At 46.2% G+C, this 26565-nt stretch overlaps 1 protein-coding gene across 1 annotated transcript; it reads left to right on the top strand.

The window, feature by feature from the left end:
- Window positions 1–8581: 8581 nt before the first annotated feature.
- TINCR (TINCR ubiquitin domain containing) lies at window positions 8582–8845 on the top strand. Its single transcript, XM_054290849.1, has one exon. It carries the CDS (start codon window positions 8582–8584, stop codon window positions 8843–8845), a length of 264 nt encoding a protein of 87 aa, XP_054146824.1.
- Window positions 8846–26565: the final 17720 nt, after the last annotated feature.

Genomic DNA, 26565 nt, shown 5'->3' on the forward strand with positions numbered 1-26565 from the left:
GTGCTGAGGCGGCGCCAAGATGGCGGCGCCCCCGGACTGCGGCTCCCGGCGGGCTGTGGGGATGGGCCTGCCCCGCCCGGCCCGGCCCCGCCAGCGGCGGCGGGGGATCTGCTTCTTTTGTGTGCTTGTTTTACCCTTTCTTTGTCTTCCTGTTTGTTTGTTTGTTTTTGTTTTAATATTAAAAATAAAAATCGGATTTTTTAACAGCTCTAGGTTCAGTGTTTGCTTGGAAACCAGCGCTGGCACTTGGTGTGCGCCTGAATCCCTCTGAACACCTCACAAAATTAAATATGTTTTTTCCAGGTACCTCTGCAGCAAGGTGGCCCCTGGGCAGTTTTTTTTTTTTTTTTTACTCCAATTCCACTGACTTTTAAGCTATTCTGTGATTTGAGCAGTGGAAGGTAAAATCACATAGGACCTCAGTCTGGAGCGGGTTTAAGGCGTGGGGGTGAAGCGCTGTGTTATCAGTGTTTCCAAACCTTGAGAAATGACATGGCAGCCCCATAAACCACGTTAATCACAGGCATGTGCCCTTCTCCTCACCCTCTTGTGTGGGAGTTTGCTGGTGGGGGTAGCAGAGGCTCCTCAGGGGTTTGGGGTGAAAACCCAGGGAGCTGAGCAAGGCTGGGCACAGTGGAGCGCAGGACCCCCACCAGATTTTGTGGGGACAAGATGCATCTTTGGGACCCCCACCAGATTTCCTGGGGACAAGATGCATCTTTGGGACCCCCGCCAGATTTCCTGGGGACAAGATGCATCTTTGGGACCCCTGCCAGATTTCTTGGGAACAAGATGCATCTTTGGGACCCCCACCAGATTTCCTGGGGACAAGATGCATTTTTAGGACCCCCACCAGATTTCCTGGGGACAAGATGCATCTTTGGGACCCCCGCCGGATTTCTTGGGGACAGGACGCATCTTTGGGACCCTCACCAGATTTCATGGGGACAAGATACACCTTTAATGACTTTCCTCAGCTGGCTGCAGCCCTGTGGTCCAGCTCACACTCTGCTGTTTGTGTTTTGTGGCTCCTTCAAGGCTCCTTTCCCTCAGTCATGCCATCCTGCCTTCAGAGCTGTTTCACCTCGTGGTCCTGCATGCCACGAGGCTGGATGTGCCACAGCCTCTCTGACTCACAGGAACAAGTTTTGGGGTGTAGTTTGAAGACACAAGGGAGGGCAATGGAGTGGGAAGGACTGTGTTAGCCCTGTTTGACCCAGCACATGTAGGAACTTGTGAAATTGGAGGCTGATATAAGGCTGTGCGTGCTGCTCCTTGGGACAACAGCTGCTTGTACCCTTAGGTGTGCATTTTGAACTGTTCCTGTGGCTGCTCTCTCAGCCTCTTCATAATTTCTATGAGAAAAGCACAAGTGGTTTTCCAGTCAGCTCACCAGCCCCCTTCCTGCCACAGGCTCAGGCAGGCTTGGATTCAGAGCTAGGGAAGCAAACACCAAACAAGAATCTTTTTCCTTTCTACTTCAACTGCAGGAAGATAATTTTTCTAATCAACACTGTTGCATGACTCAGAGCCACATTTAGAAAGGAACATCAAGAAACATGTCACCCTCTGCAGCCCTTCAACCAGGTACATGCCCTTCTTCCCTTCCCTGCTTCACGAACTGGGGAGAAACACCTGGAGAATTCAGTGATGATAATCCTGTCAGTCCCACAGCCTCTGGTTTTCATTAGCTTGGGAAACAGTGAGCAGCCAAGAGAGAAAGAAGAGCACTCTAAAAACCATTTCTTTTTTTTTTGGTTTGTTTCAGGCAGGCAGGAAGGTGCTTCGCAGGCTGTAAGAGTTCCTTTGTTTTTCCTTTTCTTTCTGAGGGATTGTTTGGGCTGAGCAAAGCTTGGCAAGGTCGGTGTGTAAATATGAGAGGATACCAGAAGGAAATGAAGTTGGATTGTTGGAGAGTGTGCTCATTCCTTTGGCAGCAGGCTGCATGGGAAGCTTGTCACAGCAGGCATCTGAGCAGACTGGGGGTGGTCAGACCTGTGGCCTGAAGTCTGGCAGGCCTCAACATTTTCTGTGCTGTCAATCCCTACTCCTTTTTTGTAGCCCAGCAGTTTGCTGAGACCCACAACATGGCCCATTTCACTAGCTGGGAAAAACAGACACTTTATATCCCCCAGTTTCTCCTGCAGCTCCTTCTCTGCTCCAAACTTTGGTTGTAGATCTCCTTCCTCTCTTTCCCACTCTTTCCAACTCCTCATATACAGAGCTGCATGTATCAAGGCTAGAAACAATTCAAAGCAGAAGAAAGAAGCTGTTGTCAACCCTTTACCAAATTTTACTACCATGAGTATCTCCTAACAATCTACTCTCTTGTAAATTTTCTGTTGTAGGAACTATGTAATATGGTGTATCAGTAGTAAAGGTGGCACTAGACTGAATATCAAACTTGTCTTTTCCTGACACTTCCTCTTAAATGACACGATGTGTAAACCCTCACATCTCAGTGATTTTTTTTGCTCTGTGGGTTCTCCCTCCACCCCTCTCAGTGTGTGTGCCAGTACCAGCCTGAAATACATTCCTATTAAATATCCATTACTGACCATGGATGAACGCTGGGCTGAGTGTGATGAAAATAGTAAATCTGCTTTTCCTGTGCCTCGATCCAAGCTAAATCTACCTCTTTTCTTTAATAATCCCAGTTACCTGCATTTCCCAGCAGGATCTTGGAACACCTGAGATAATGAATTTTACACTGTTTTGAACAGCATGGCAGAATTCACTCGATACCTGAAATACACACCTGCTTGGGAAGCCTCACTGCCAGCATTAGGAGAACAGGGTACAGTAGAAGAAAGCAAATGCCACCCTGAATCAATGCTAATATTTCTGCCAAATACAGAATGGAGAGGATCCTAGAAAAGAAGGAATCAGCAGCCTCTACCAGAAGATTTTGGCTGCCCTCCTTTTCTCTGGACTGGTGTTCATCGGTGAGACCTTTCAGCTGCAGAGGCAGGATTTGCATTTAGAGCACGGGACTATCCCTGAGGGCCATCTCCTCCTTGTTTTTACTGTTCCAGCCCATTGCTGGGCCCCAGCCAGTGCTTCAGGCTCTGCCTTGCCGTTAGATGGCAATGCAGATCCACAGATCCTCCCTCTTCTTCCCTGAGCCTCTGGGAAATGATGGTGCTGCAGCTGGAATGGCTCATAGAGCCTCAAATCTTCTATTTCCGCCCATCTCACTTTGGGAGACTGAGGCACCTGAATTTGTTTTGCCTAAAAGAAAAGGAGCTGGCTGCCTCTGAGTCCTCAGTGGCACAAACCTTCTCTCTCTCTCCATCCAGGCCCTCCTTTGTGTGCAGGGGTTTGGGGTTTTTTTGCTCTTCCATCAGTTAACTCATTTGTCTTTTGTTTTGCTGTTTCCACCACCATTTTGTTGTCTTGCTTGTTTCTCAGCTTATATCCAACCCTCTGGGGTGAGTGAGTCATGGGCTGCCTCAGGCCAAAGCCCAAGGATACAGACTTCTTCTGAGGGTCATGAATCTCCCATCTGGGAAGTTATAAAGAAGTGAGAAATAGCTACCACCACAAAATGCTTTCCTCCATATCAATTTTTCAGCTTTTCCATTGTCTGCACTTGACTGGTTCATTTAACATGTGCATTACCAGGGTTTTTTTTCCCCTTCACATTGCCTTTTCCACCAGAAAATGTCACCAACTCACATCCAACTTTTGCTCAGAAAACTTGCAGGTTCATTTGTGTTCCAAACCCAGGCAGGTTTTCTCCTTCAAAACGAAATATAAATACCTTTTTTTTTTTTTTTTTTTTTCTGGAGCCTGTTTGAAGTTCAATTCCATGCCAAGCAGTCCACCAACTCCCAGTAGTGCAATTTTTTTTGCTGGGCAGCTGGCCAGAGCAGTTGTGGGGCCTTTTGGAATCTGATTTGGATACTTGCAGCAGGATCTGCTTTACTTGGTGACTTCATTTGTGTTACTGGCAGAAATCCTCATTTGTAGCAGAAAGAATGACAGTCCCATAGAAATCCTCATTTGTAGCAGAAAGAATGACAGTCCCATCTTTAAAAAAATAATCTATTATACTGGTGGAGCAGATGGAGAGCTCCTGACCATGGCTTAGAACAGGGCAGGAAGATGCTGACACTTTCCCCCATGGCAGGCAAGGATGGGAGGTTGGGGCTCTGCTTGACAGTCATACCCCACACATTAAAGTAAGCACCTTCCAGCTTGTCTGGATTTAAAATGTCTAAACAAAGAGGATTTTGTCTTAATCCCCAGGAGAAGTGCTCCTCTATCACAGAAGCCTCTTTTTTTCCTGGTGCACAAGAAGTTACCAGTGTTCCTAAGCCCTCTTGCAGTGTGCTGCAGATAAGTTGTATCAGGAGAAAGCCTTATCACTTGGGCTTACATATTTTGTCCTTATCCTTTGGACTCTTAAAAAAGCTGTTGCATTTAATTACTCATTTCTCAACGCTTTTATTAATCATTTATTATCTCGCTGTTCATTTGCTGGAGATGTAACTTGACATGTAGAGTGAGCCCAGTCATTTCATAACCAAGCACATCTCAGGAGGGGAGAAGCACTGAATGATAGGAAGGGCCTTACTCATCTTGGCACGTGGTGGTACAGCTCTAGCTGGGGCCTCTGGTACTACAAAAATATAAATACCAGTGCCTTAAGTGCCCCATCACCTGAGATATCTGAGGCACTGAATAATTAGGTGACAGCTGCATATTGGACTGAAGATTACTGGAGATTATAACCTTGTTTTAGCACTGTTAAGCCTGCACAGCCATTCACTCTATGAATGAACCTTTCCCAACCTCCTGCTCCCCAGAGTTTGGGTGTCAGGGCTCACAGTGCTCACTCTGCACCTGCGGTTGATGGAGCAGGAGAGCAGTGTTTGGGTTGAGAATGTGAGTCTTTTGGGAATCTGACAAAAAGCCCCTCTTTAGTACCCTTTAATACCCCTTTAGTGTTATAGAAGTGTGGGTAGAGTCTGGTCAGCCTGAGCAGCCTCTCGTGCTTCATCCCTTGCTCTCTCTCTGATTCCAAACACAAAATATCCCCAAAGGGACATCAGAGAAGAGTCCTGAGTGTCCAGCACTGCTGACCACAGGTCCTGGGATCACAGGGCTTCAGGGAACAGCAAAGGGTCTGCCTTGGCACAACGACAGCACTTTGATTTCCTCAGACTTACAGGTTCTTCCAGGGCAATCAGATTTCTCCCCGATGTTTCAGTTTCCCTGTGATTGCTACCAGAAAAATAAAGAAACCTTTATTTCTATATTGAAACCTTTATTTCCTTATCAAAACCTTCATTTTCTTACTGAGCAGCATCCCACTTCTCTATTGCCCTTTTCAAGGAGAGCAGCACAGCAAGCAGCAAAACAGCCACTGTCAAACCACCAACCCCACCAAAATCCACCTGCCTAGGAATGAATGTCTCTATTCTGTCATGATGAGAAGAAGTTATAAGGCCCAGGATCATCTCAACCATCTTGAGACATCTTAACAAAGCACCTAATTCAGGCAGGTGTTTCTCTTTTGCTCTAGTCAATGGAGTAAGGAAGCTCTGAGAACCGAAGAAGAGACATTTTATAAATGCTGTTGCTTTATTTCTTCTGTCCATAAAAAAAAAATCACAGCCCACCTGGGTTTTAAATTGCTTTTCAGGCTTTCCTAATGAATGTCTTGGAATATTTGCATGTCTTTTGTTTGCCCTCAATATGGGGAAAAGCTTAAGTCAACAAGTTTTTATTTGATTTGTAAATAATGCCAGAGTGACACTTTATTACAGATTCCCAGAACTCCATGTCTTATCCTGCAGATATGACATACCAGAGACATCACCAGAGACAGGCTGCCAGGTGCAGGGTAGGAGACAAAAATTAAAATAATTTTAAGGAAAGACCATCTAGAACTTTATCCTGTACCTCTGTTTAGCCTACAAACCATCAGGAGCTGGTGAAATAATTGCTTTGGACAGATAATAAAACATCCTCAAGCAAAACTAAGGTATTTAATATACTGCTCAAGTCAATTTCCCTTATTTCTGCTGTCCTTTTGCTTTTAATAGTGGTTTAATGAAAAATCCAGAATTAATTGAAACTGGCATTAGGCATTCACGTGTTCCGTGAGGATTTCATTGCTTCAATATTTCATAAGCTGACTTCACTGCTGTGCTTCTCCTTATGCTGCTTTCACAGGCCAGCATATCATCCCTTTTCATAAAATGAAGGGTCCCAATGTGGGCAGATGGGGGGGGGACATGAGGCAAGTTTGCAACCACATCACAGGCAAAGAAATAAAAAAAATAGCTGCTTTCTTCCTGCCACCATCCCCCCTTTTTCTATAACGATTTGCATCTGAGCCTTGATGGGAAAGAGCTGTCCTAAAAATAAACAGGATCTGTCTGAAAGGTGTCTGAGGGAGGTATTTGGCAACTGTCAGGCTGTCACGTATGCTGAAGGATGGAGCTGATGGACTCGCTGACACCAGACAGGCTCAGCTGAAGTGAGAATGCCTTATGCTCCCCTTGGCACTCGCTGGGCACATTCTGTTGGCCAGAGCCATCAGAGCACGGTGAGGCTGGGGCCTGTGCCAGGTCTGGCTGCTGTCAATGAGAGGCTGCCCTTGGATGGCTCTGGGAGCTGGATCAGACCCTTGCTGTACCCCTGAGACTCTGGCTTTACACCAGGGATGAGTTTGGCTCCCTGAGTGAATGTCACCCCGATGGGGAAGGAATCACCAGGCCCTGGGCTTGAGGGGTTCTGCAGGTGTCTGAAAATGAGACCCCTCACTGAGGTACCTGGAATGGGGACCAGAGCCTCACCTTTTGCCTTTTGCTGGCTTTAACAGCTTTATCCCTCAGTTTCTCCATCTCCAACAGGAGTAGTGATGTTCTGTCTTCAAGGTTATTGGCATATTTGTAAATCCAGGCATCCTTAAATGCTCCCAAACCATGACAGCGCTAAACGCAGTTCCTGTTTCTCACAAGGTGCTTAATGAACATGTGTTACAGCACCCTGCAGTCATGAGGTGAGCAAACACAAACACCAAGGCACGACATGACTCATCTCATGCCTTTGCAGCGACTCAGTGGCAGAGCAAGGACCCAAGAATCCCAGACCCCACCAAAGCAATCATACCTTTGGAGTGACCCAAGCTGAAAAGGAATGCTGCAATGGAAGCTTCAGTTCTTCTCAATTGCACAAGGAAATCTCCACTGCCCGTGGCTGTGGTGCTAGTGAAGATATTTGCTGCTGTTCCTGTGCTGGGGAGGGAAAAGGGAGGTGAGGAGGAAAGGTGGAAACCTCATTGTTCCCCCATGGGAGAGTGGGCACTTCTCTCATTCTCAATGGGAGCTGACTGCTGCCTTATCTGGAAATCAGTCTGTTTTGTTAACTGCTGGGCAAGAGCAGCTCCTTTTGAGTGAAGAGCAGACCCTGAACTCAACAGTCTTGCAGTACTTTGGTCTGAAAATACTGGTCTGTGTTGAGAAGAATGGACGAGGGAATTAAAGCCTGTAACATGGGCTGCAGAGAAGTTACCTACAAGATAAGAGGGTGACTTGATCTTTTTGAGAAAAAGAGCAAAAAAGGCTTCCTTATCTTCATAGTGTTTGCTCTGAAGTATCATCTTGTGACTGCCAGAGTCTGCCTTGCAGTATCAGTCAATTACAGCCTGTGGCTGACATCAACTCCTTCCTCTCAGAGGTGCCATTGGATTTCCCAAAGTGTGGCTGGTTCCTCTTGGCACTTCGAGGCCTCTGTGCCATTGTATTTCCCGAAGTGTGGCTGGTTCCTCTTGGCACTTCGAGGCCTCTGTGCCACCTGGTTGTGCCTGCAGCCCCGTGTGCTGCCCCACTGATGCTGCACAGGATACCCAGCCCTGCAATTAGACAGCGGTCTGAAAGGAAATCAAGACAATGAACCATCAGAGGAGCCCATGTGCCCATATCAGATGTATGATGAGGAGTGAATGAGTCGTGCCCCTTCTGGAGGGTCTCGGATTGTTTGTGAGCAGTAACAGTGCAGATCTCCTGGGGGATTCTGCCCTGCAACATGAGAGTTGTGCACACAGCCAGGCTCTGGCTCATCAGGGTGCTGTGGCTCTCCTCTGTGAGGAATTTGTCACTATGCAGCTGTACTTCTCTTCATTAAAGTAGCCATGTTAAATAGCTGTGAGGTTGCTAAATGCCTGCTTTGCTAACTGATCTTCTCCCCAGCTGGCAGCTTTTTAGAGCAGGAGACACGAGCTTGCTAAACCCATTCATTTCTCGCATGCACCCACGTTTCTAATGTCTGTGGGGCTCTGCCTTTAAAAGTCCTCTGCCAGCCATTGGAATGAAGAGCACTTGGTGAAGACACTGTAATTATCCTGGGATTTAGGGGTGTGTGGAAATGATTCACGGAGACGTTTCCCAGCCAGCAGGCTCATGGAGCCAGGTGAGCTCTTCCCTGGAATGTGAAGCATGCAGCGTGGCAACTGGGAGGAACAGGTTTGGCAGGACGTTTTTAAGCTGTTTGCAGCAGCCAGTCCTCCTCAGAGCCACCGTCCTCCGATGCTCTGCTCTGCCACAGAGGCCCTGCTGAGCTGGGGAGGATGGACACGCTGCGCAGGAGCCTGTCCCGGTGGAAGAGGTACCACATCAAGGTGCACCTGGCTGATGAGGACCTGATGATGCCCTTGACGGTGCGGCCCAGGGACACCGTGATGGACCTGCGGGCTCTGCTGGTCCGGGAGGGCATCACCTCCTGGAAGAAGACGTTTTATTACAACTCCAGGCAGCTCGAGGAGCATGAGACCCTCAAAGAAGCCAATATCCAGAATGGTTCTGTCCTGCTCCTTGTCAGCAATAAAAGGTAGGCAAGGAGCTGGTCTGCCCTGGGGTGGTGCAGAGGAAGGGGAATGCTCGGTGTGTCTCAGCCCCTTGGGACAGTTTATTGTCAGGGTTTGTAGAAAGCAGACCAGGAACTCAGATCCTGCCATTTCCAGCAGGATTGAGGCCCCAGGCTCTTCAAATCCAGACATGTGCTGTGAAATAAGCAGCTCATGGGAGGTTGCTGCTGCCTGTCCTGTCTCTGGTCAGGTCTCGTTTTCCTGGATATGCGGCCAAGCACAGAGAGAGAAACATGACAAGAAAAAGGGCAGGGGAGGTTGTGAGACGTGGGAGAGTGTTCTGGGAACCTCTTTCTTGTCCTGTTGTGCCTGTGTCTCCCTGCTTCTCTGTAGCAAATGCTTTCTGCAGGTTTTTGGGGGTGGCACAGTCCTTGTGACAGGAGAGGTGCTGCCAGCTTGCAGCAGAGCACAGGCAGTGTGGACAGGGATGGCAAGGGCTGCATCTGCCCAAAATGTGCCTGAATCACAGCAGAAAGTGCAGTGAGCCTGGAGACTCCCAGGAGAGCCAGGGCATGGCAGATCAATCACAGCAAGCACCGTGTTCTGGTGGGGATGAAAGCTGAGATAATGGACCTAGGGCTCACTGGCCCACAGGACAGTTTTGATTCAGTGTGGTGAATTTATGCCCACCTGCACTGTCTTTCCTAATGCCGGGTTGTTGCTGCCAGCGTGATTAATTCTGTGGAGCATTTTGGGGATACTGGGCTGAAGAGGTATGTTGTGGGCATGTGGTGTCTAATTCATCTTTCTAAATCCTGAGCCCTCTGAGTTATGTGTCTATGCTGATCAGAGTTTCCTCTGCTGAAAACTCTGCACTAAAGACTTCAGTTCCTGATTATATCCCACACACTGCAATGGTCCTATTTTCCAGTCCAGAGGCAGCTTGAAATCTCACACAAAGAAGATTTAATAAAGCATTTCCTTTCAGAGCTCAGCCAGACACAGGAGATTTCACATCACTCAGCTAACTGCAAGCCCCAAGTCACCCACGGCCCTTTTCTCCAACATCTCATTTCAGTTCTCTGATTAACTTGGCTCAGCTCCTCCTTTTCACCTGGTTTTTAATGGCAGAAGCACTTCTATTTGTTGTTGTTTCCAGTATTTATTTTCCTACTTTTTACAGTCTGAATTTTTGAAAGTAAAAAAAGGATTTGGAGGGTCTGAGTTGATGGAGTGCACATACTCATGCTTGTTTGGTAGATGCCTGGTTTCCATAAAAAGGAAACCTTTCCATAAGGTGCTGTGCACCTTCCCACATGCTGCAGCAATGCAAAACTCACCAGGAGATCCTGCCTTGGTGTGCTGAGTTCAGAGGGCCCAGATGAAGTCACTGGCCATTTTTGAAAATCTAGAGCCTGTTGCTCCAAGTCCCAGCTCAATTTTTGTGAGCACATTAAAAACAAAGTGATATTTCTGATATTTTCCCCATGGATTTCCTGCTAACCTTCCTGGTTCTTAAACCACCACCTTTGGCCAATCTCCTATTGCTTTTTCCAGGCCTGGCTACAATGTGGGGAGTGCCCATTCTCTACTTGAATTCATATCTCCATTTTTTTTTTTTTTTTGACATAAAGGATTATTGGGTTGTGCCAACCTCACCCACTCCCAAAGGCATTTTTGTAAATGCCCAGATACTGGGGACACGTTTCTCTAAAAGTTCATGGGGTGGCTGAGCTATGGGAGGGTAGTTCCCTGAGATTTTTCATGGGGTGGCTGAGCTATGGGAGGACAGTTCCCTGAGATTTTTCTGAGGTGTGTGGCTGAGGACAGGCTGTGACTCAGCACCTTGCCAGGTGTTCAGCACAGAGAGGTTTAGAGGATTTTAGATGCCTGTCTCTCGCTGCCACTGGGACTTAGGAAATATGGAGTGGGAGAAGGCTGCATTGTAACTGAGATTACAGTACCAGTTTGAGTCTCAAGATCACTCAGGCAGATCTTTAGGTATTATAAATCCATGTTGCACCAATAGTGGCTTTGGAAATACATTGGTGTGTATCAGCTGGGCAATAACCAGTGAATAACCATGGGGACTATTACAAGAGTTGCTCTGTACTGTTGGGACTGTCTAGGAGCAGAGAGGATAGTGAAAACATGGTGCTGCATTTGGCCAGCAGTCCTGAGGATTTAAGAGTTGTTTTTAGTGTTTCACCAACTCAGTGAAGTATGGTTCCCTGCCCAGCTACTTCTTCAGTTCCCTCTGAAAATCTTGATGTCTCCTCCTTGCTCTTGTGTACCGAGGTACCAGCCCAACAGAGCACTATTCATTCCAAAAGTGGAGTTGCTGTGATTGCCAAGGTCTGCAGCTCAGTGTCGTGCCTATAAATATTAATGGTCACTCTGCATGCTGTGTGTTCCTGCAGTGGGCTCACGGGACAGTTTGCTTTGAACCAGAGAAAACATGAAAATGACCCTGTTTTTCATCCTCCCCTCCCTGCCTAATGCCTTTGTAGATAATTGGCGTTTAGCAAAGGCCAAGTCAGCAATTCCACTTCTTGCTCGTACTTTCTGGGGTTTGTAACTTAGTCATAAAAATTCACTTAAGGTGGCAGCTTGGCAGGAAAGGGATCAGCATACCAGCTAATGCTGAAAATTTATTTAGACCTTAATGTTTAAAAGTTGGAGCAAGCCGTTTTGGAGATCAGTCAACATGACCTCTCGCCCTGGGAAAACACATGGGCTGGCCAGAGCTGCAAATACCACATCCACCTAGGATGCAATTCCCCTTTGTGGAGAGCCTGTTAATCACATTACTGCTGTGCTGACTGCAATTGCAATCCTGTTGCAGTAGAGCCTGAGAAAAGAACTCACTCAAAACCAGTTTCTGCCCTACAGAGTGACACATTACAATAACATGGTTTGCCAGTGGGTGAAACAAGCAAAGCAACAGCTGAAATGGGAATGAACAAGCAGAGAAATGCCCCAGCTCACTGGCCACGGGCCAGCATGTGGTGTTGAAGCCATCAGTGCCCAACAGGAGACCAGCAGTGTGTCTTGGCGTGAGCAGAACCACCCAGCATGGTACAGAAGCATCCCTGGGCATGCAATGGGCTGTCCCAAACGCCCAAGGCGTGCTCAGTGCTGGCACTGTGGGCCACACCATGGCAGAACCCGTTTGGCTGGCTCTGGAGGCAGGGCCAGGGAGCTGCTCAGCTGGTCTGGTGGTGACGTGGGAGTTCTGAGGCTGGCATGACTCTTCCTCAATTTTGTCAGCTGCAGCGAGCTCCTTGGAGCTCCTTGGAACTCCTTGGAGCTCCTTGGAGCTCCTTGGAACTCCTTGGAGCTCCTTTCTGGCTCCTTTCTGGCTCCTTGCTGGTGTTGGAGCACCACTGAACAGGGCACCCCTGGAGGTGAATGCAATAGTCTGCTCAGAGAGAGAGACAAAGCCAGATAAGTTTTCCCATGAATCAACCTGGGAGATTTTAGGGAGCTGGAGAGAAAGAATTCTAGACAATCTGGTGCTTAGTAATAAGCTGTTTTGCCCGTAAGGCTGTTTACAAATGGTGTCTTGTTAATTGTCCTGTGTCTTGTCAGCAGTCATGTGAAATGTATTGATTAAATGACCAGTCAGGTCCACCTGTATGGGACCAGGGTATAAAAGAAGCAGTTTCAGTAAAGTTGGGGCTTTTGGCCTCTCAGCCTTCCTGGTCTGTGATTAGTGACACAGTCTGGGCTGGGCTGGGTAGTGGGCACATGGAATCAGCTGCTCCTTGCTGATCATTTATTGGCTGTGTTTGGGTGTTCAGTGGGAGGTGGAGGAATACTCCCTTGAACTGGTGAATCCTCTGTGTAACCCATGAGCTGAGGATGTCAGTGGCTGATCCAGAGCAATCCCCAGACATGCCCACTGTGCCTGTCACTGCCTGTTCCTGGGGATGTGCAGTTCCAGCTGGATCTGACTGTGGTGTGAGCACAAGCACACTGACAGAGCCTTTGCTCTTGGTTCCAGGCTCCTCTCCTGCAGTCACCCAGGCAAGGCCTGTGCTGATAAATTAAGCAGTGCCTGGACTTCTCTCTGTTACAGTCATGGAGTGTTGCACTGCAATTTTTGGCTCAGTCCAGGTGCATTTCAGTAGCCAGCATGGGCCAGGGACTGCTCCTTATAGGATGCCTGGATGTGTCCACACAGATTTGCAGAGTGAGAATTTAATAGGAAATCCTTGGCCATTCTCTGCCAGCTGTGCTCTAAATGCAGGAGAACGTCCCAGGCACATTTGATTTACTGGTACAGACTCATCCATGCAGGACATGGGCCCCCTCAGCCTTTTGGAAGCTGGGGTTCATTGAGGCCAGGCAGCTTTTCTCATCATCCATGGCCTGCCTGGAGAATGGAGTTCAGGAAGTCGTTGGTGAACAGGTCAAATAAAGTAGACGCCAGCACTGAGTGCAGCAGAGGTCTATTATCTGGAATCTATTGGTGTTGATTTTCTGGCCTGGAGCCACCTGAAAGCATCTATCTCAGGGCATTAGCTCAGTTACCATAACAACTCATCCAGGAAAAACTCCTGACAGCTCCAAGAGCACACCAAGGTCCCACGTTGTGTATCAGAGCCACTCTTAGGTCAAAATAAGCATGTCCAGGTCCCTCCCTCTCCTGCAATCCTGCCTCAGTGTCCCCTGTGAGTGCCAGTCCTTACAGAAGCTTTGACATGCTTGGGAAGCTGTTTTATCCTTCAGAGGCTGCTCAGTCTGGTTTTCCAAAGGTCCATCCGCTCCAGGATGGATATTTTACCTCCTGCCAGAATAACAAATCCATCCTCAGGGAGCCCATTGCATTCCCTTCTTGGCATTGTTTAGAGTGTCTGATTTTTTGGAGCTGTAAATGAAAACTGTGACTGAGCCACTTGCACAGGGTCCAGTTTAGCTGGTGCTGAACCCCTGCCTATGTTTGGCTCTGTGGTGACATAAGGACATAATGCCAGCACTCAGCAGTGGCTCACTGCACACCTACATCACTGTCCTGTCACTGGAATTGCCTGGGACGCAGTCACCAAGCACAGCAGGTGATGTTGGGCCTCTAGAAACAAAAAAACCCAAAAGTAATGGGATCTACACAATTTGACCCCGAAGTAAGTTTCTTACTCCGAGTTTCAGAGTGCTTTTGTGATGCCTGCTCTTTGCACTGACCCTCCCGCTCCTGTGGCTGCCCAGCAATTACTCCTCAGCATGGAAGGGGAGACTTTTCACCCCCATCCAGCTCTTCCAGCCTTGCCCTGTTAGGCTGAGGCCTGGCAGCAGGCTCTGAGGCACCTCACGGTGGGATAACGATCCTCTAAATAGCACTGGGAGTCTCTCTACTCGGGGAGAACTAATTAAGTTCTTCAGTACATGCTTAGACATATGCTGACCTGGTGTGGCCTTAACAGGCCTGCTTCCACCTACCAGATAAATAATACTGGCTTAAAAATATCCTCCCAGAGATGTGTTACTGAGGCAACAGCCAGGTGGGGGGCTGGCTGCATCTCCAGTATTTATGTGTGTTATTCATGGGCCAAGCTCTCTCCTGGTGTCCTCAGTTAAGTGATTTTTAAGTTCTGACAGCATTAGTGCAGTTACCTCTGCTGACACCTCGCAGCACACAGGTCAGACAGTCACACCTGTGTTTAGCTCATTTACTCATTGTTCAGCCCAAGAAGCTCATTTGACAAAAACGCAGGGTTGCGGTGATAGAGAACGGGGTGCACAGGGTTTGGATTCCTCCCTGTGCAGCTGCATGGGGGTGCAGCAGATGAAACTGAGCTAACACATCCCCAGGGGGTTCTAGGCAAAGAATTAATGAATGGGAAGCACATCCTGACGTGGGTTTCTTCCTGGTGTGATATGGCCCAGCTCACAGGACTGCTCTGTGGTTGTGCTGATTTATTTCAGGTGAGGGTTTTGCCCAGTTGGGATAAATCCCCCTTCCTCCATGGTGTTTTATGGGGCAGATGTGGGCTACAGGGTGGGCTCACAGCAAACCCTTGGCTGTCAAAACCCCCAGAAATTTCAAGTGAAGAAGAAAGTGCTGAAATATGAATCCTGCTCTGTGTTTTACAGAAAACCCAACCAGAGATTGAAATCAGCCTCACTAGACTGATCCTTTGCTAGAACACAGCAAAAAACTCCCACCCCATAGACTTTGAAATTCTCTAAGATCTGATGAAATATTTGCAGCACAGGCTCAGTTTCTGGTCATAAAATGAAAACATAATTGCAAACAGCATTTCACAGCAGTCTAAAGACTCAGCCCTGCTCTTAGTTGCGGTCCAAGGTGGGATAATGAGCTCTCCAAGCAAATCCCAGCCCCAACAAACTTGGAAGAGCTTTAGGTTCTGTTCTGGAGACCCCAGGGGATAGCACTGGGTGATTTCTAAGGGTTTTCAGAAGAATAACAGAAAAGAATTCTACTTTGCTAAGTTTAGGCCTTCTGTGGAGGGTCTGGACCCCTGTCAGAAGATGTTGATAGACCCACAGCCCCTGAAAGCTGCCTTCAGTGCTAATGCCTGAGGGTGAATGTGTTGAGAGCAGTTCAAGCTCTGTCTTGCTGCAAACATTCTCAAAGTGCTCCTAAAGCTACAGACCACCCTTGTTCTAAGATGAAAAATGGATTTCCAGGGGCAGGCACTAAAGAGGGAGAGCCTTGCTTGTGAGAAAAAGGCTTCCAGACAGTTGTGGATTATCTGAAGGAGGGTGAAGGCATCTTTGGAAGGATAAACAGGTTGGAAACCCTGCAAGTGGTTTATTCTGAGTTATTTAGTGTGATTGAAGAACAAAGCCAGCCAGAGGATGTGCTTTACATCCTCCACACGTCAGGGTCAGTGCCTGCTTGGTGAAATGCCATTTTTGATTACATTTCCAAGTATTTACCTCTTTCTTTACTCAGATAATGCCAAAGAGCAGAGCCCAAGCCATGAGGGAGTGTGACAAGGGCTGAAGGAAGCAGATGGAAGAGAGCTGGCCCATGGAAAGGCAGTGTTGGTAAGTCCCTCCTGCAAGCCAGCTCAAGGACCGTTCAGAAAGCAGCTCCAAGTGTTTCCAGCATGGTGCCCATGAATAATTAACCCAAACAAAACAACAAACAGTGTTTCCACATCAGCGTGCCATGTGGACCCAGCTGCCAACGGAGGAGGAGTGTGGTGAGACTGACTCAGCTCCTGAGAGCAGTGGATCAGCGAAATGCCCAGGAAAAGGGAATTTCTGGGCAATGGAGCACCAAGGAGCTGAGGTGGGCTTTGCTTAGGGCCCCAGATGGGACATGGGACATCTGAGCCTCCTCCTGACTCCTCCTCGGGATTCTGCAGTAAGTTGCTGCTCTTGGCTTTTGTTTTCCTATATGTGAAATAATGATTTTTCCCTTTCAGCCTGTCCGTCCAGGTGTAAATAACTCAGGTTATGGAATGTCTGGGCTCCAGAACACTCTCTGTACAGTGGAGCCCCATTTCCAGGTTACAGGCTTTGCACAGCAATAGGTGGTGAGTGCACTGGAGACACTCCTGGAGCTTGGCAGCCTCTCCAAAGGCTGATTTCTGGTACAGCCACCACTCACCTGAGCTCAGGGACCCACAGGCACCCCAAAACTGCCTCATTTTAGAGCCAGGTTTATACAGCAATGAGCCTCCTTGTGTTCTTCTATGTGCAGCTGGTCCCCCACTTTCCCCTGCTCCAATAACTCCTCAACCAGCTGACCTGATTCAACCCAACCTGATGGAAAAAGAGAGGTCTCGCAGACCCAGGATTCCTGCAATTTTCATGAGCAAACAGCAGTTGGATAGAAGAGAGACATTTAAGTTAATATTCTATTGAAGGAGAGGTAATTCCACCTCTGGCTCCCTGCCTGTTTTGGGATGCAGCAGCCAGGTGACCAGCTGGCATTTAGATATGATGGTCAATCAGTTCCTGCCCAGCTTCAAACCAGCCCCTGCAAAGCAAAAAAACTGCTGGAACAGCCAAGATTTGGCTGGGAAGGTCTGGAGGGCATCAGGTGCCCTGAGGATGTTGCAGTAAGCTGGGAGCACCAAGAAAGGAAGAAATAAAAAGCAGTTGTAATACAAATCAGAGGAAGAACGGGTTTCGCCGGTTTCTTGCTCACAGAACAAGTTGATTTTTAGGTTCAAAGTTATTTTCAGGAAAAGAAAATGGATGTTTCACTCATCTCTACAGTGCTTTCCCCAGAAAATTCCAGTGACTGGCAACTCTTAGCAAACTTGCCAAATCTGAATTTTCTGGGGTTTTTTGGCCATAAGAAAACACTTGATGCTTTTTTTTTCTCCAAAACAACCATTTGAGAAAATGCTATGGAAAACAGAATTTTTAATTTTCTTTTTTTTTTTTTCCTCCCCCCAAGAACTTGCACAGAAAAATATTCTGAGACAAAAACACGAACGCAGTCCCAGCTGAACATTTTTTTTAAGCAAATGGCATGGACAAAAGGTGGGATGGGACCAAGTGTGGGAAGAAGGAATGTGAGTTTTCCAAGGTCAACCAGCAAGGCAGGTACTGACTGTTGGGTCAGCAGTTCTGCCACTGTACCATGCAGTGCCTCTGCATGTCTGTCTATCCTGAAATAATGAATTTCCTGGAGCAGAGCCAGTACTTTCCTGAGTGCTTGGGAAGTGCCTCACACAGCCCTGTGTGCAGCCATAAATAATAATTAAAATTAGAATAATAATATTAAAGTGGATGTGTGCCGCTGGAGATGGGACACACTGAGCAACAGAGTTCTAAATCTATGCCCCTCACCCAGTAAAAAGTACATTTTGCTTCACAAAGCCTGGGAGACAGGATTTGCTTGATAATCACAGTCTTTTACTCTGCAAAAGGCAAACTGACCTGAGCTGAATTAGGTCCAATATCTCCTCTAACACCTCCTGCCTGTACTGGCAGCTCTGGTCAGCTCTGGAACCTTTCTGCAGCTCAGGGGGATATCTGGAAAGACTAAATTAACTGTGCCGGTGTGGGGAGCTGCCTGGGCTAATGTTTTTTTTTCAGAGATAGGCTTTGACTGACACCTCAAATCTGCCTGACAATCTTTTATTCTGAGTGCAGTTGCTGCCTTTCTTCAGAGCAGGAGGAGCTGGTTTGGTTGCTGTCCTTCAAATGATGCATCTCATCACGTAGCAGAGAGTAGGAAAAATCCACCTAGAAAGAGCCACAGGACCAGGATAAAAAGAGGTAAAACCAACTGGATCTATTTGAGGTATTTCTGCTTTTTTCCTCTATGCCACAACACAGTGCAGGACACTTGGGAACAGGGGCTGTGCTCTGAGTAGGTGGAAGCCACTTTTTAAAGTGGAATTTAGATGTTGGGGGTTTAATTGAGTCTGGCCAAGAAGGCTGGATCACCAAATGGGCAGAGGGATGCTTCCAACCCTCTTCTGGACACACCTAGATGAAAAATAAATTTTATTTGAAGTGTCCTGTCTCTCCTTGCTTTCCTAGGTCCTTCCAAACCAGCCAGGCTCTTTGGAGTTTTGCCTTTCTGCAAAAAAGGCAAGCTGACCTGAGCTGGATTAGGTCCAGGCTCTACTCTAACACCTCCTGCCTGTGGCTGGCAGCTCTGGTCAGCTCTGGAAGGCTCTGTGCAGCTCAGGGGGATATCTGTAATGACTAAATTAACTCTGCTGGTGTGGGGAGCTGCCTGGGCACCAGGAAAAGATGCTGCCAGTGAGAACTGCTGTGAAATGGATGTTTCCCTTGTCTGTGAACGCAGGTGTGGACGAGCCCAAGGAGCAGCACTGAAGGTGTGTTGGGAAGGTGTGTGCTGCAGGATGGAGAAGTTTGCACCCTCACAGTGCTGCTCTGTGCCTGGGACTGCTGAACTCTGGGATCCTGCTGCTGATGGAGCATCACAGACATGGGAATATCGAAATATTGGGCTGCCGTCCACCTCCTCCTCCTTGGAGCTGCAGCCAGAGCAGCTCCTCCTCCTGCTGAGCAGAAGACAAGCCCAGGCAGGTCATGCCCAGCAGCAGCTGAGCTCCAGGCAGGCAGCTCAGGCTGGGGCACGTCTCAGTGGCTCCTCTGTGCTCCTCCTGCACCTGAGACAGGCGTGCATCAAATGGTTCAGCTTACAGGCCCGTCAGCCCGGCAGCTTTCCTGGCTAAATTTGCTTCTCAAAGTTCCATCAGCGTTGTATCCAGAGGGAATGGGGGAACAGATGCAGCTTGTGCAGTCTGGCTTTAGTTCTCCCGCCTCATTGAATTTCCTGCCCTGCCTGCTGATCAATGAGTCTGCACTGGCAGCTCTGGGAACACCACGGATTTTTCTACATCCAGGAGAATTCAGCACAGTGGCTGAGGTGCCAGGGTCTCAGGCAGGCTGTCCCTGTCCTTTGAGCCCCTTAATTTTGGATTTCCCTCCCCCAGAACCCTTGCAGACCCTTCCCAGCCCAGGGCAGCTGCTGCTCATTCCCTTGCAGGGCACAGGGGCAGCTCTGGGCCATTGTCCCCCATTGTCCCCCCAGTGTGTGGCATTTTCCCTGGAATGTGAGTGCAATACAACACTGGAAATGTTCTCTGTGATGGTGTTCACAGGGGTCCAAGGATGAGGTAAGAGATGAGGATCTGACTCCGTGTTTCAGAAGGCTTGATTTATTATTTTATGATATATATTACATTAAAACTATACTAAAAAAATAGAAGAATGGATTTAATCAGAAGGCTAGCTAAGGATAGAAAAAGAATGATAACAAATGGCCAGCTGACTGTGATTGGCCATTAATTAGAAACAACCACATGAGACCAATCACAGATGCACCTGTTGCATTCCACAGCAGCAGATAATCAATGTTTACATTTTGTTCCTGAGGCCTCCCAGCTTCTCAGGAGGAAAAAAATTATCAACTATTACAAACTCTAAAATAACAATTCAATGTTATAATACTTAATAATTATATAATTTAATAGATAATTATTATGTACATAATCTAATTAATTCCTAAGTATTATCAATTTCTTTTTGATAAATATTATTACTATCAATTTCTTGTCACTACATACATTATTTTTACTCTAATGTTTCCTCATAACAAAAAATATTAATAGTAACAACTCATGTCATAAACATGGACCCCAAGAGATTCTCTGAGCTACACCAGGAGTAGCAACATCTTTGCTTCTGCAAGCCCAGCTCAGCTCAGAGGGGCGCAGGTCAATGTGACAGAGGAGGTGCCTAAAATATGAGGGTGAATTTTGCATTTCTGGTTTGAGGGGAGCTGTTTCTTCTATATTTTGCATATAGAAAAATCTACATTCTGCATGCAAGCAGCTGTGAGAGCCGGGCAGGCAAGCCCCAGGTTCTTCAAGGGGCTTAAAGAAATATTCTGTGGAGGATATTTCACCTTCCTGGCAGGTGGAAGTCTTCTAACAATGGTGCACAAACACAACTTTCCCAGGCATCATTCTGGGAAAAGTCTCAGAAGATCAGAGAAAAGAGTGAGAAACAATTCTTATCTTCACTTGCTGCACCTAGTACTGTGAACATGTAAAATGTGTTATAAAGATTTGTTTACCAAAAAGTAGTTTCTTTATTAACAAATAATAATAGTGTTTTAAGTAAAAAAAATAAATTAAATCAACCTGTAGTGAACTAGTCTATGAATTTCTTAATAAAAATATATTAATAAACTTTCTGTAATATATTAAGTGTATACCAATATATATATTGTATATATCTGTATATGAAGTGTATACCTGGCTGGACAATTAGGATCCAGTTGTAATGCAAATCACACCGAGGAATAAAAGCTGTGGGGAACAGCATCCCCCATAAATAAACAGTTTTGTCAGCCTTTGTTATGCTGTGATGGCTTCAACTCTGCTCCTGCTCTGTGAGGGATCAGGAGGGGAGAGTCTGTTGTGTTTTATAGGCACAAACTCCATGTCAAGCTGCCTTTAGGCACTGGCAGCCCTGATAGTGTGTGTGTGCAAACCTAACAGACAGATTCCACCCACTCTGGAAATTCGATGATTGCCTTGGTTTTTTGTTTTTCTGTTTCATACACCACAGGCCAAACCCACGGGGTAATTTCCACAGGGAGATGATGTGATGAGGGAGAAGCACAGAGATGCTGAAATTTCAATCTGCCACAAAATGTGCTCCTAATCCTGATGGCCTTGTGACTCTGGTGCTGTCGCTGGTGTCATTGCTGTTGTTCTTGTCACTGTTTTTCCCATGTTTGGTGCTAAATATTGTAAATGAAGAGAAATATTTAGATTTGTAACGGAATCTAAATTTACTGTGGGATTAAACACGCAGGAGCCCGAAAAGCCAAGTGGAAGAGGTATGTGTTCATGTGAAATGGCAAGTAAAGTGATATTTTGTTGATGCAGCTGCTTTTACTGCAGATCTGCTTTGCATTCCCCCAGGCCATGGAGAACAGAGAATGAAGCTGAAGGTTTTCTCACCCTCGAGGTGGAATATCTGTGTTGTTAGAGCTGGAGGTCAGTGCTTGAGGGCTACCTGAGTTTGTGCCCTACCTGAGAGATGCAGAGTGAGAACAATGCAGGCATTGATTGATTGATTGATGATGAATCATGGAATACCCTGAGCTGAGAATGAGAATTCCCACATCTCATGGAAACTCAGCAAGGAACGAGAGTGAGGCGTGGTGAAGGCAGATGGATGAGCTGAGTTCAAGCTCCTCCTGGAAGCTATGGCAACAAAACTTGTGTATCTACTCAGAAAAGCCTTTGCAACCACCATAAATGACTTTAAATGGCCTTATTTTCCTGCTAGCAGTGGAATGAGCAGCTTCAATGGGGAGGAGTAAATCCACTTGATTACACATGTTGCTGGGAATAACACTCTTATTGGTTATTACTAATAACCCAATCTGTTACTGGTAGTGTGGCTGCTGACACAGGCAGTCTGATCTGCCAGGGAATAACTGCAACTGCTCCTAAAATTCCAATTACACTGGAACAAGGGGACTCAGAAGGGCCTCAAGGGAGGAAACTCAGTAGGAAGCAAAAAGTCAACGTGGGTTATAAGTAATGTGTGTGACAAATGAAATCTATCTTTGGAGGGGGATTTCTACCAGGATTTCTTTCCATCCTGATGCTCTCCTCAGGCCATCCATGGTGTTTGTGTGTCAGGCCATGAGCTGATGGAGATGTTGGCTTTTTGGCTGATGTTCTGGAGAAAAGAGGGACTTCTAGACCTTGGGTGTGCAAAGCAGCTAAAGCTCAGGGCTTCATGCAGGATTTAGATGGAATTTTTCCATTGGAATCAATGGCAAAGCACCTGATCACCACAGGAGTGTTCTCACACAGCAACGCCCTGGGAAATTCTCTCTTGGGACAGATCAGATTCTGCTCTTATTTATGCAATTATAAATTCAGTGTAGCTCCATTTGAAACAACTGTTTTCATCTGATGCAAATAAAATCAAGATCTGGCCCAGGCTGCTTTTGTGCACAATGGAAACTGACTGAATTATGGAAAACAGGAAACAAATCTAATGTAAATCTGAATGGAAATATCATGGTCCCTGTTACATCAGAATAAATTGGAAGGAAGTCTGTTGATTCTAGTGGAATTCATCTGGATTTACACCAGACTGTGGCTCAGCATTTGTCAGTTGGCTGCACACTGACATCAAAACTCAAACCATGGCACCTCATCTGAATAGCTTTGAATAGTTTCTCCCTTTCCCCTTTATATTTAAGCAGTTGGCTGATTAGCCTTTTCAAACAAACAAACCCCTGCAAACAGGCATCAACAAATAAGCCTTGCTCTCACCAGCATTTGCAGAGTCTAAACGATGAGTATGAAGTGCTGAGCTTGGGTTTAGAGTCACTTAAACTTGCTCCTGCTCCTCTGTGTTCACAGATTGAGCTCAGGGGGGTCAGATCCTGACAAAACCATTTTGGTTTCCTTCTTTTCCCCAAAAGAGGGAAATCCCAAAGGCAAATTCAAAGGGCTGGGGCTCCTGTCCCTGTGCCTCCCCTCAGTCTCTGCTCCACAGGGCTTGCACTGCACTGCAAATATCCACAAAGCTGGGCAACCAGCTAAAGTCAATTTTCCAGCCTCCTTGGAGACCCTCAGCTGCATCACTGCTCTTTACTCACTGCCTGCAAATGATCCAAGTGCACACGAGAATGAAGCTGATATTGAGGTGGATGTAATGGGGCCACCAAGCAGAGTCAAGGGAGAATCACAACTGCAGACACATTTTCTGCTCCAGCAATACAAGAAGATGGGGGACAGTTTTTTTTTGCATTTATAGGAGTAAAACTCTTTGGGCAAGGAGCTTAAAAGTGGGAATAATTGTAATTTACTGCTCGCACCATGCAGTGGGGAATCAGGCCCAAGCTTGTAGCTACAAGATTCAGCTGTAGATGCTGTGGACTGACTGTGCTGTACAGAGATTTACTGAGTCGCATTGATTTCAGAACTGCTTCCCCCAGGGAATGGCACTGTTTTATTCCAGTACGGTTGTGAGACCCTACACTTGATTCTGATCTGATGTTCTGAAAAAATAAAGTGATTTTTGCTGGGTATATGCCTGACTTACTTGCATATGCATGTAACGTGCCTTCAAGAGCTGATACAACCTTGATAAGATTCTTATTTAACTCATTATCCTAATTAAACCCTATTAGTAGGGAAGAATTCTGTCCGTTTCCTCACAGACTCTGAGCACTGAGCTGGGGCTTACAGCAGGAATCAGGTTTGCCCATGGTGGCAATAGAACAGGTTAGCCTGTAAACCCAGAGTAAATTTGCAAGCTGCATTTGTCAAAAAGAAATGCATTAATGGATACTGTGACTGATCTCCTGAAATGTCATTTGAATAGTTTTGACTGCGCTTTTGTTTTATTCCTGGGAAATTTCACAGTACAAAAAGACTTTTATTTTCCCTTCCTCATTTGCCAAGAATCTCTTTGAATGTTATTTGTAATGTAGACTGAGGTTTGGGCCAGATCTTTAGCTCACATAAACAGATGCATCTCTATTGTCTGATATACCTGAGCTGAGGATCAGGGGCAAGAAAATGAAAGAAAGAAACTGCTAGGAAATGAAGATTTTTGACCCGGGGAGTAGTTACTGCAGAAAAGATATTATTTCCTTAAAAAAAAGTCAAACAAAAATTTTAAAAATTGATTTTTCTAAAATAACAAGCTTATTCTTTGGGATATGGATGCCTAGAACAAGTCTTCCTGACCCAGCACTGTTCTTCTGTCAATCCCTTTTAATGCTGTTTATTTGAGGCCTCTCCCACTGATTTCCTGCTCTGCCTCCCAGGGCGTGTGCAGGAAATGCTGGGTGGTTTGAATTAAAATGTTCCACTGTGGAAAGTTTAAAAAAAATTAAATAGAAAGTCTTTGCTGATAGCAGATTGGGGAATGTGGTGCTATGGAAGAATCTGGATTATTTTAAATTATTTTAGTGCTTCTTAAAGCAAATGCCAAATGCTGAGATGATGTTTTTGGATTGGTGTGTACAGATGTGCTCGGATCGAGAAGAGACAGGGACACAAGGCAGATGTGGGAGTAAGGAGAGCAACCCATAGATGATAACACACTAACATGGGGAATAAAAATGGAGAAAAAAGGGAAAAATGGGTTAACTGAAGCCTTGGTAATAATAATTATCAAAAAGAAATTGATAATACTTAGGAATTAATTAGATTATGTACATAATTAATATCTATTAAATTATATAATTATTAAGTATTATAACATGGAATTGTTATTTTAGAGTTTGTAATAGTTGATAATTTTTTTCCTCCTGAGAAGCTGGGAGGCCTCAGGAACAAAATGCAAACAATGGTTATCTGCTGTTAATGCAACAGGTGCATCTGTGATTGGTCTCATGTGGTTGTTTCTAATTAATGGCCAATCACAGGCAGCTGGATTGGACAGAGAGCCAAGCCACAAACCTTTGTTATCATTCTTTCTTTTTCTATTCTTAGCCAGCCTTCTGATGAAACCTTTTCTTCTATTCTTTTAGTATAGTTTTAATGTAATATATATCATAAAATAATAAATCAAGCCTTCTGAAACACAGAGTCAGATCCTCCTCTCTTACCTCAACCTGGGACCCCTGTGAGCAATGTCACACATTAATTGTGATTAATTGTGATTAATTGTGATTGATTGTGATAATGCCACTGGGAGAGGACACAGGAGGGTGCCCTTGGTGAGGTGCAGGGCCAGGCCATGGAACAGCTGAGGAAGGAGCACAAGACCAGGAGATGCAAGTGGCCTCTCCTATTCCACTTTCTGGAAGCTCATGCTCTTCCCAGCCCTCCTTCTTCTTCCTGGTGACTGAATTATTGTTTCTATTTTCTGTCACTTTGAGCGAGGGGAAAGGAGAGGAAGCTGGTCTACACAGCAATTTCCAATGTGCTTCCCTGTCTGTCTGCTCCCTACAAATAATTGGTTTTTTTTTTTTGGTTTTTTTTTTTTCTGAGGGATAAAGGCAGAAGATAATTCCTTTAAGTGGCAATTAAGCTCCAGGTGGCTGCAGAAAGCTGCAGCTTTCTCCAGCTCCTGCAAGGACACAGCTTGAGTCCCAGGTTTCCCTACTTCCCTGAACCAGGAGGGTTTTTTTCCCCCCCTGGCTTTCTTTTGTGTCTGGTGGTGATTATACTTCTTCAGGGTAGCCCAAAGTGATTGGAGCAGCAGGGGGAAATGACAAGCCGGGGATGCTCCATAAACTGGCTGTGCCCTTTTCCCAAAATGCGCTGATTTCACAGAGTGGGGAACGGTTTCATCTCCATCCTGATTTGAGCTCCTCGTGTTTCACCTGCAGAACCTCTGTTTGCCAAGCACTGAGCCCAGCCCAATTTCCCCTCAGCCCTGCTGTGCTGGCAAGCCTCAGGAAGAGACTTCTGCTGGTGTTGGATGGAGCACTGAGGGCTGGAGGAGAAACCCTCGTGTTCCAGGACTCCAAGGGAGCCTCATCTGCAGCCTGGCTTGGCTCATTAGCTAACGAGGTTAATGAGAACACCTGTAGGAGCCATCTGATAGGCAGGGGCTGTGGCTGGCCCTGGTGATTGCTCAGGGTGACACAGCCAGGTCCTGGCAGAGCCCAGCAGGGCACAGCTCCAGCTCTGAGCCATCTCTGGAGCAAGGGGAGGTGTGAGAGCCGAAATGAGGGATGTGGGACTCCAGGGGCTCTCCAAAATGCAGTTTATTGTACACAAAGTGCAGTTTATTGTACACAAAATGCAGTTTATTGGATACAAAATGCAGTTTATTCCATCCAAGAGTTCCAGCAGTCCAGGGTGGTGGGTGACAGAGCTGTGCCCACAGCTGTGAGCTCCAGCTGCAGGCAGGCCTGGAGACCCTTTGGTTTTGGTTACAATGCATTGGATACTTTTATTTTTGTTATAATGCATTATATACTTTTGGTTCCAATGCATTCTATACTTTTCTTTTGGTTCCAATGCATTTTATACTTTTCTTTTGGTTCCAATGCATTTTACACTTTTCTTTTGGTTCCAATGCATTCCATACTTTTCTTTTGGTTCCAATGCATTTTACACTTTTCTTTTGGTTCCAATGCATTCCATACTTTTCTTTTGGTTCCAATGCATTTTACACTTTTCTTTGCTGAGCATCTTAACACAGCAGAACCAATCTATACCTTAACTTTTACCTATAGCCCATCATAACTACTGTAATTACCATATCCATGTTACTATTCTCCAATCACTAAAAGTCAGTACATTACAGTTTAAGCTAGAAGATGTTTTTCAGTTTTC

Source organism: Melozone crissalis, unplaced genomic scaffold, assembly GCF_028551555.1.
Source record: "Melozone crissalis strain CALT ecotype California unplaced genomic scaffold, PUWL_Pcris_2 ptg000088l_1, whole genome shotgun sequence".
In the NCBI taxonomy this organism is placed as follows: Eukaryota; Metazoa; Chordata; class Aves; order Passeriformes; family Passerellidae; genus Melozone; species Melozone crissalis.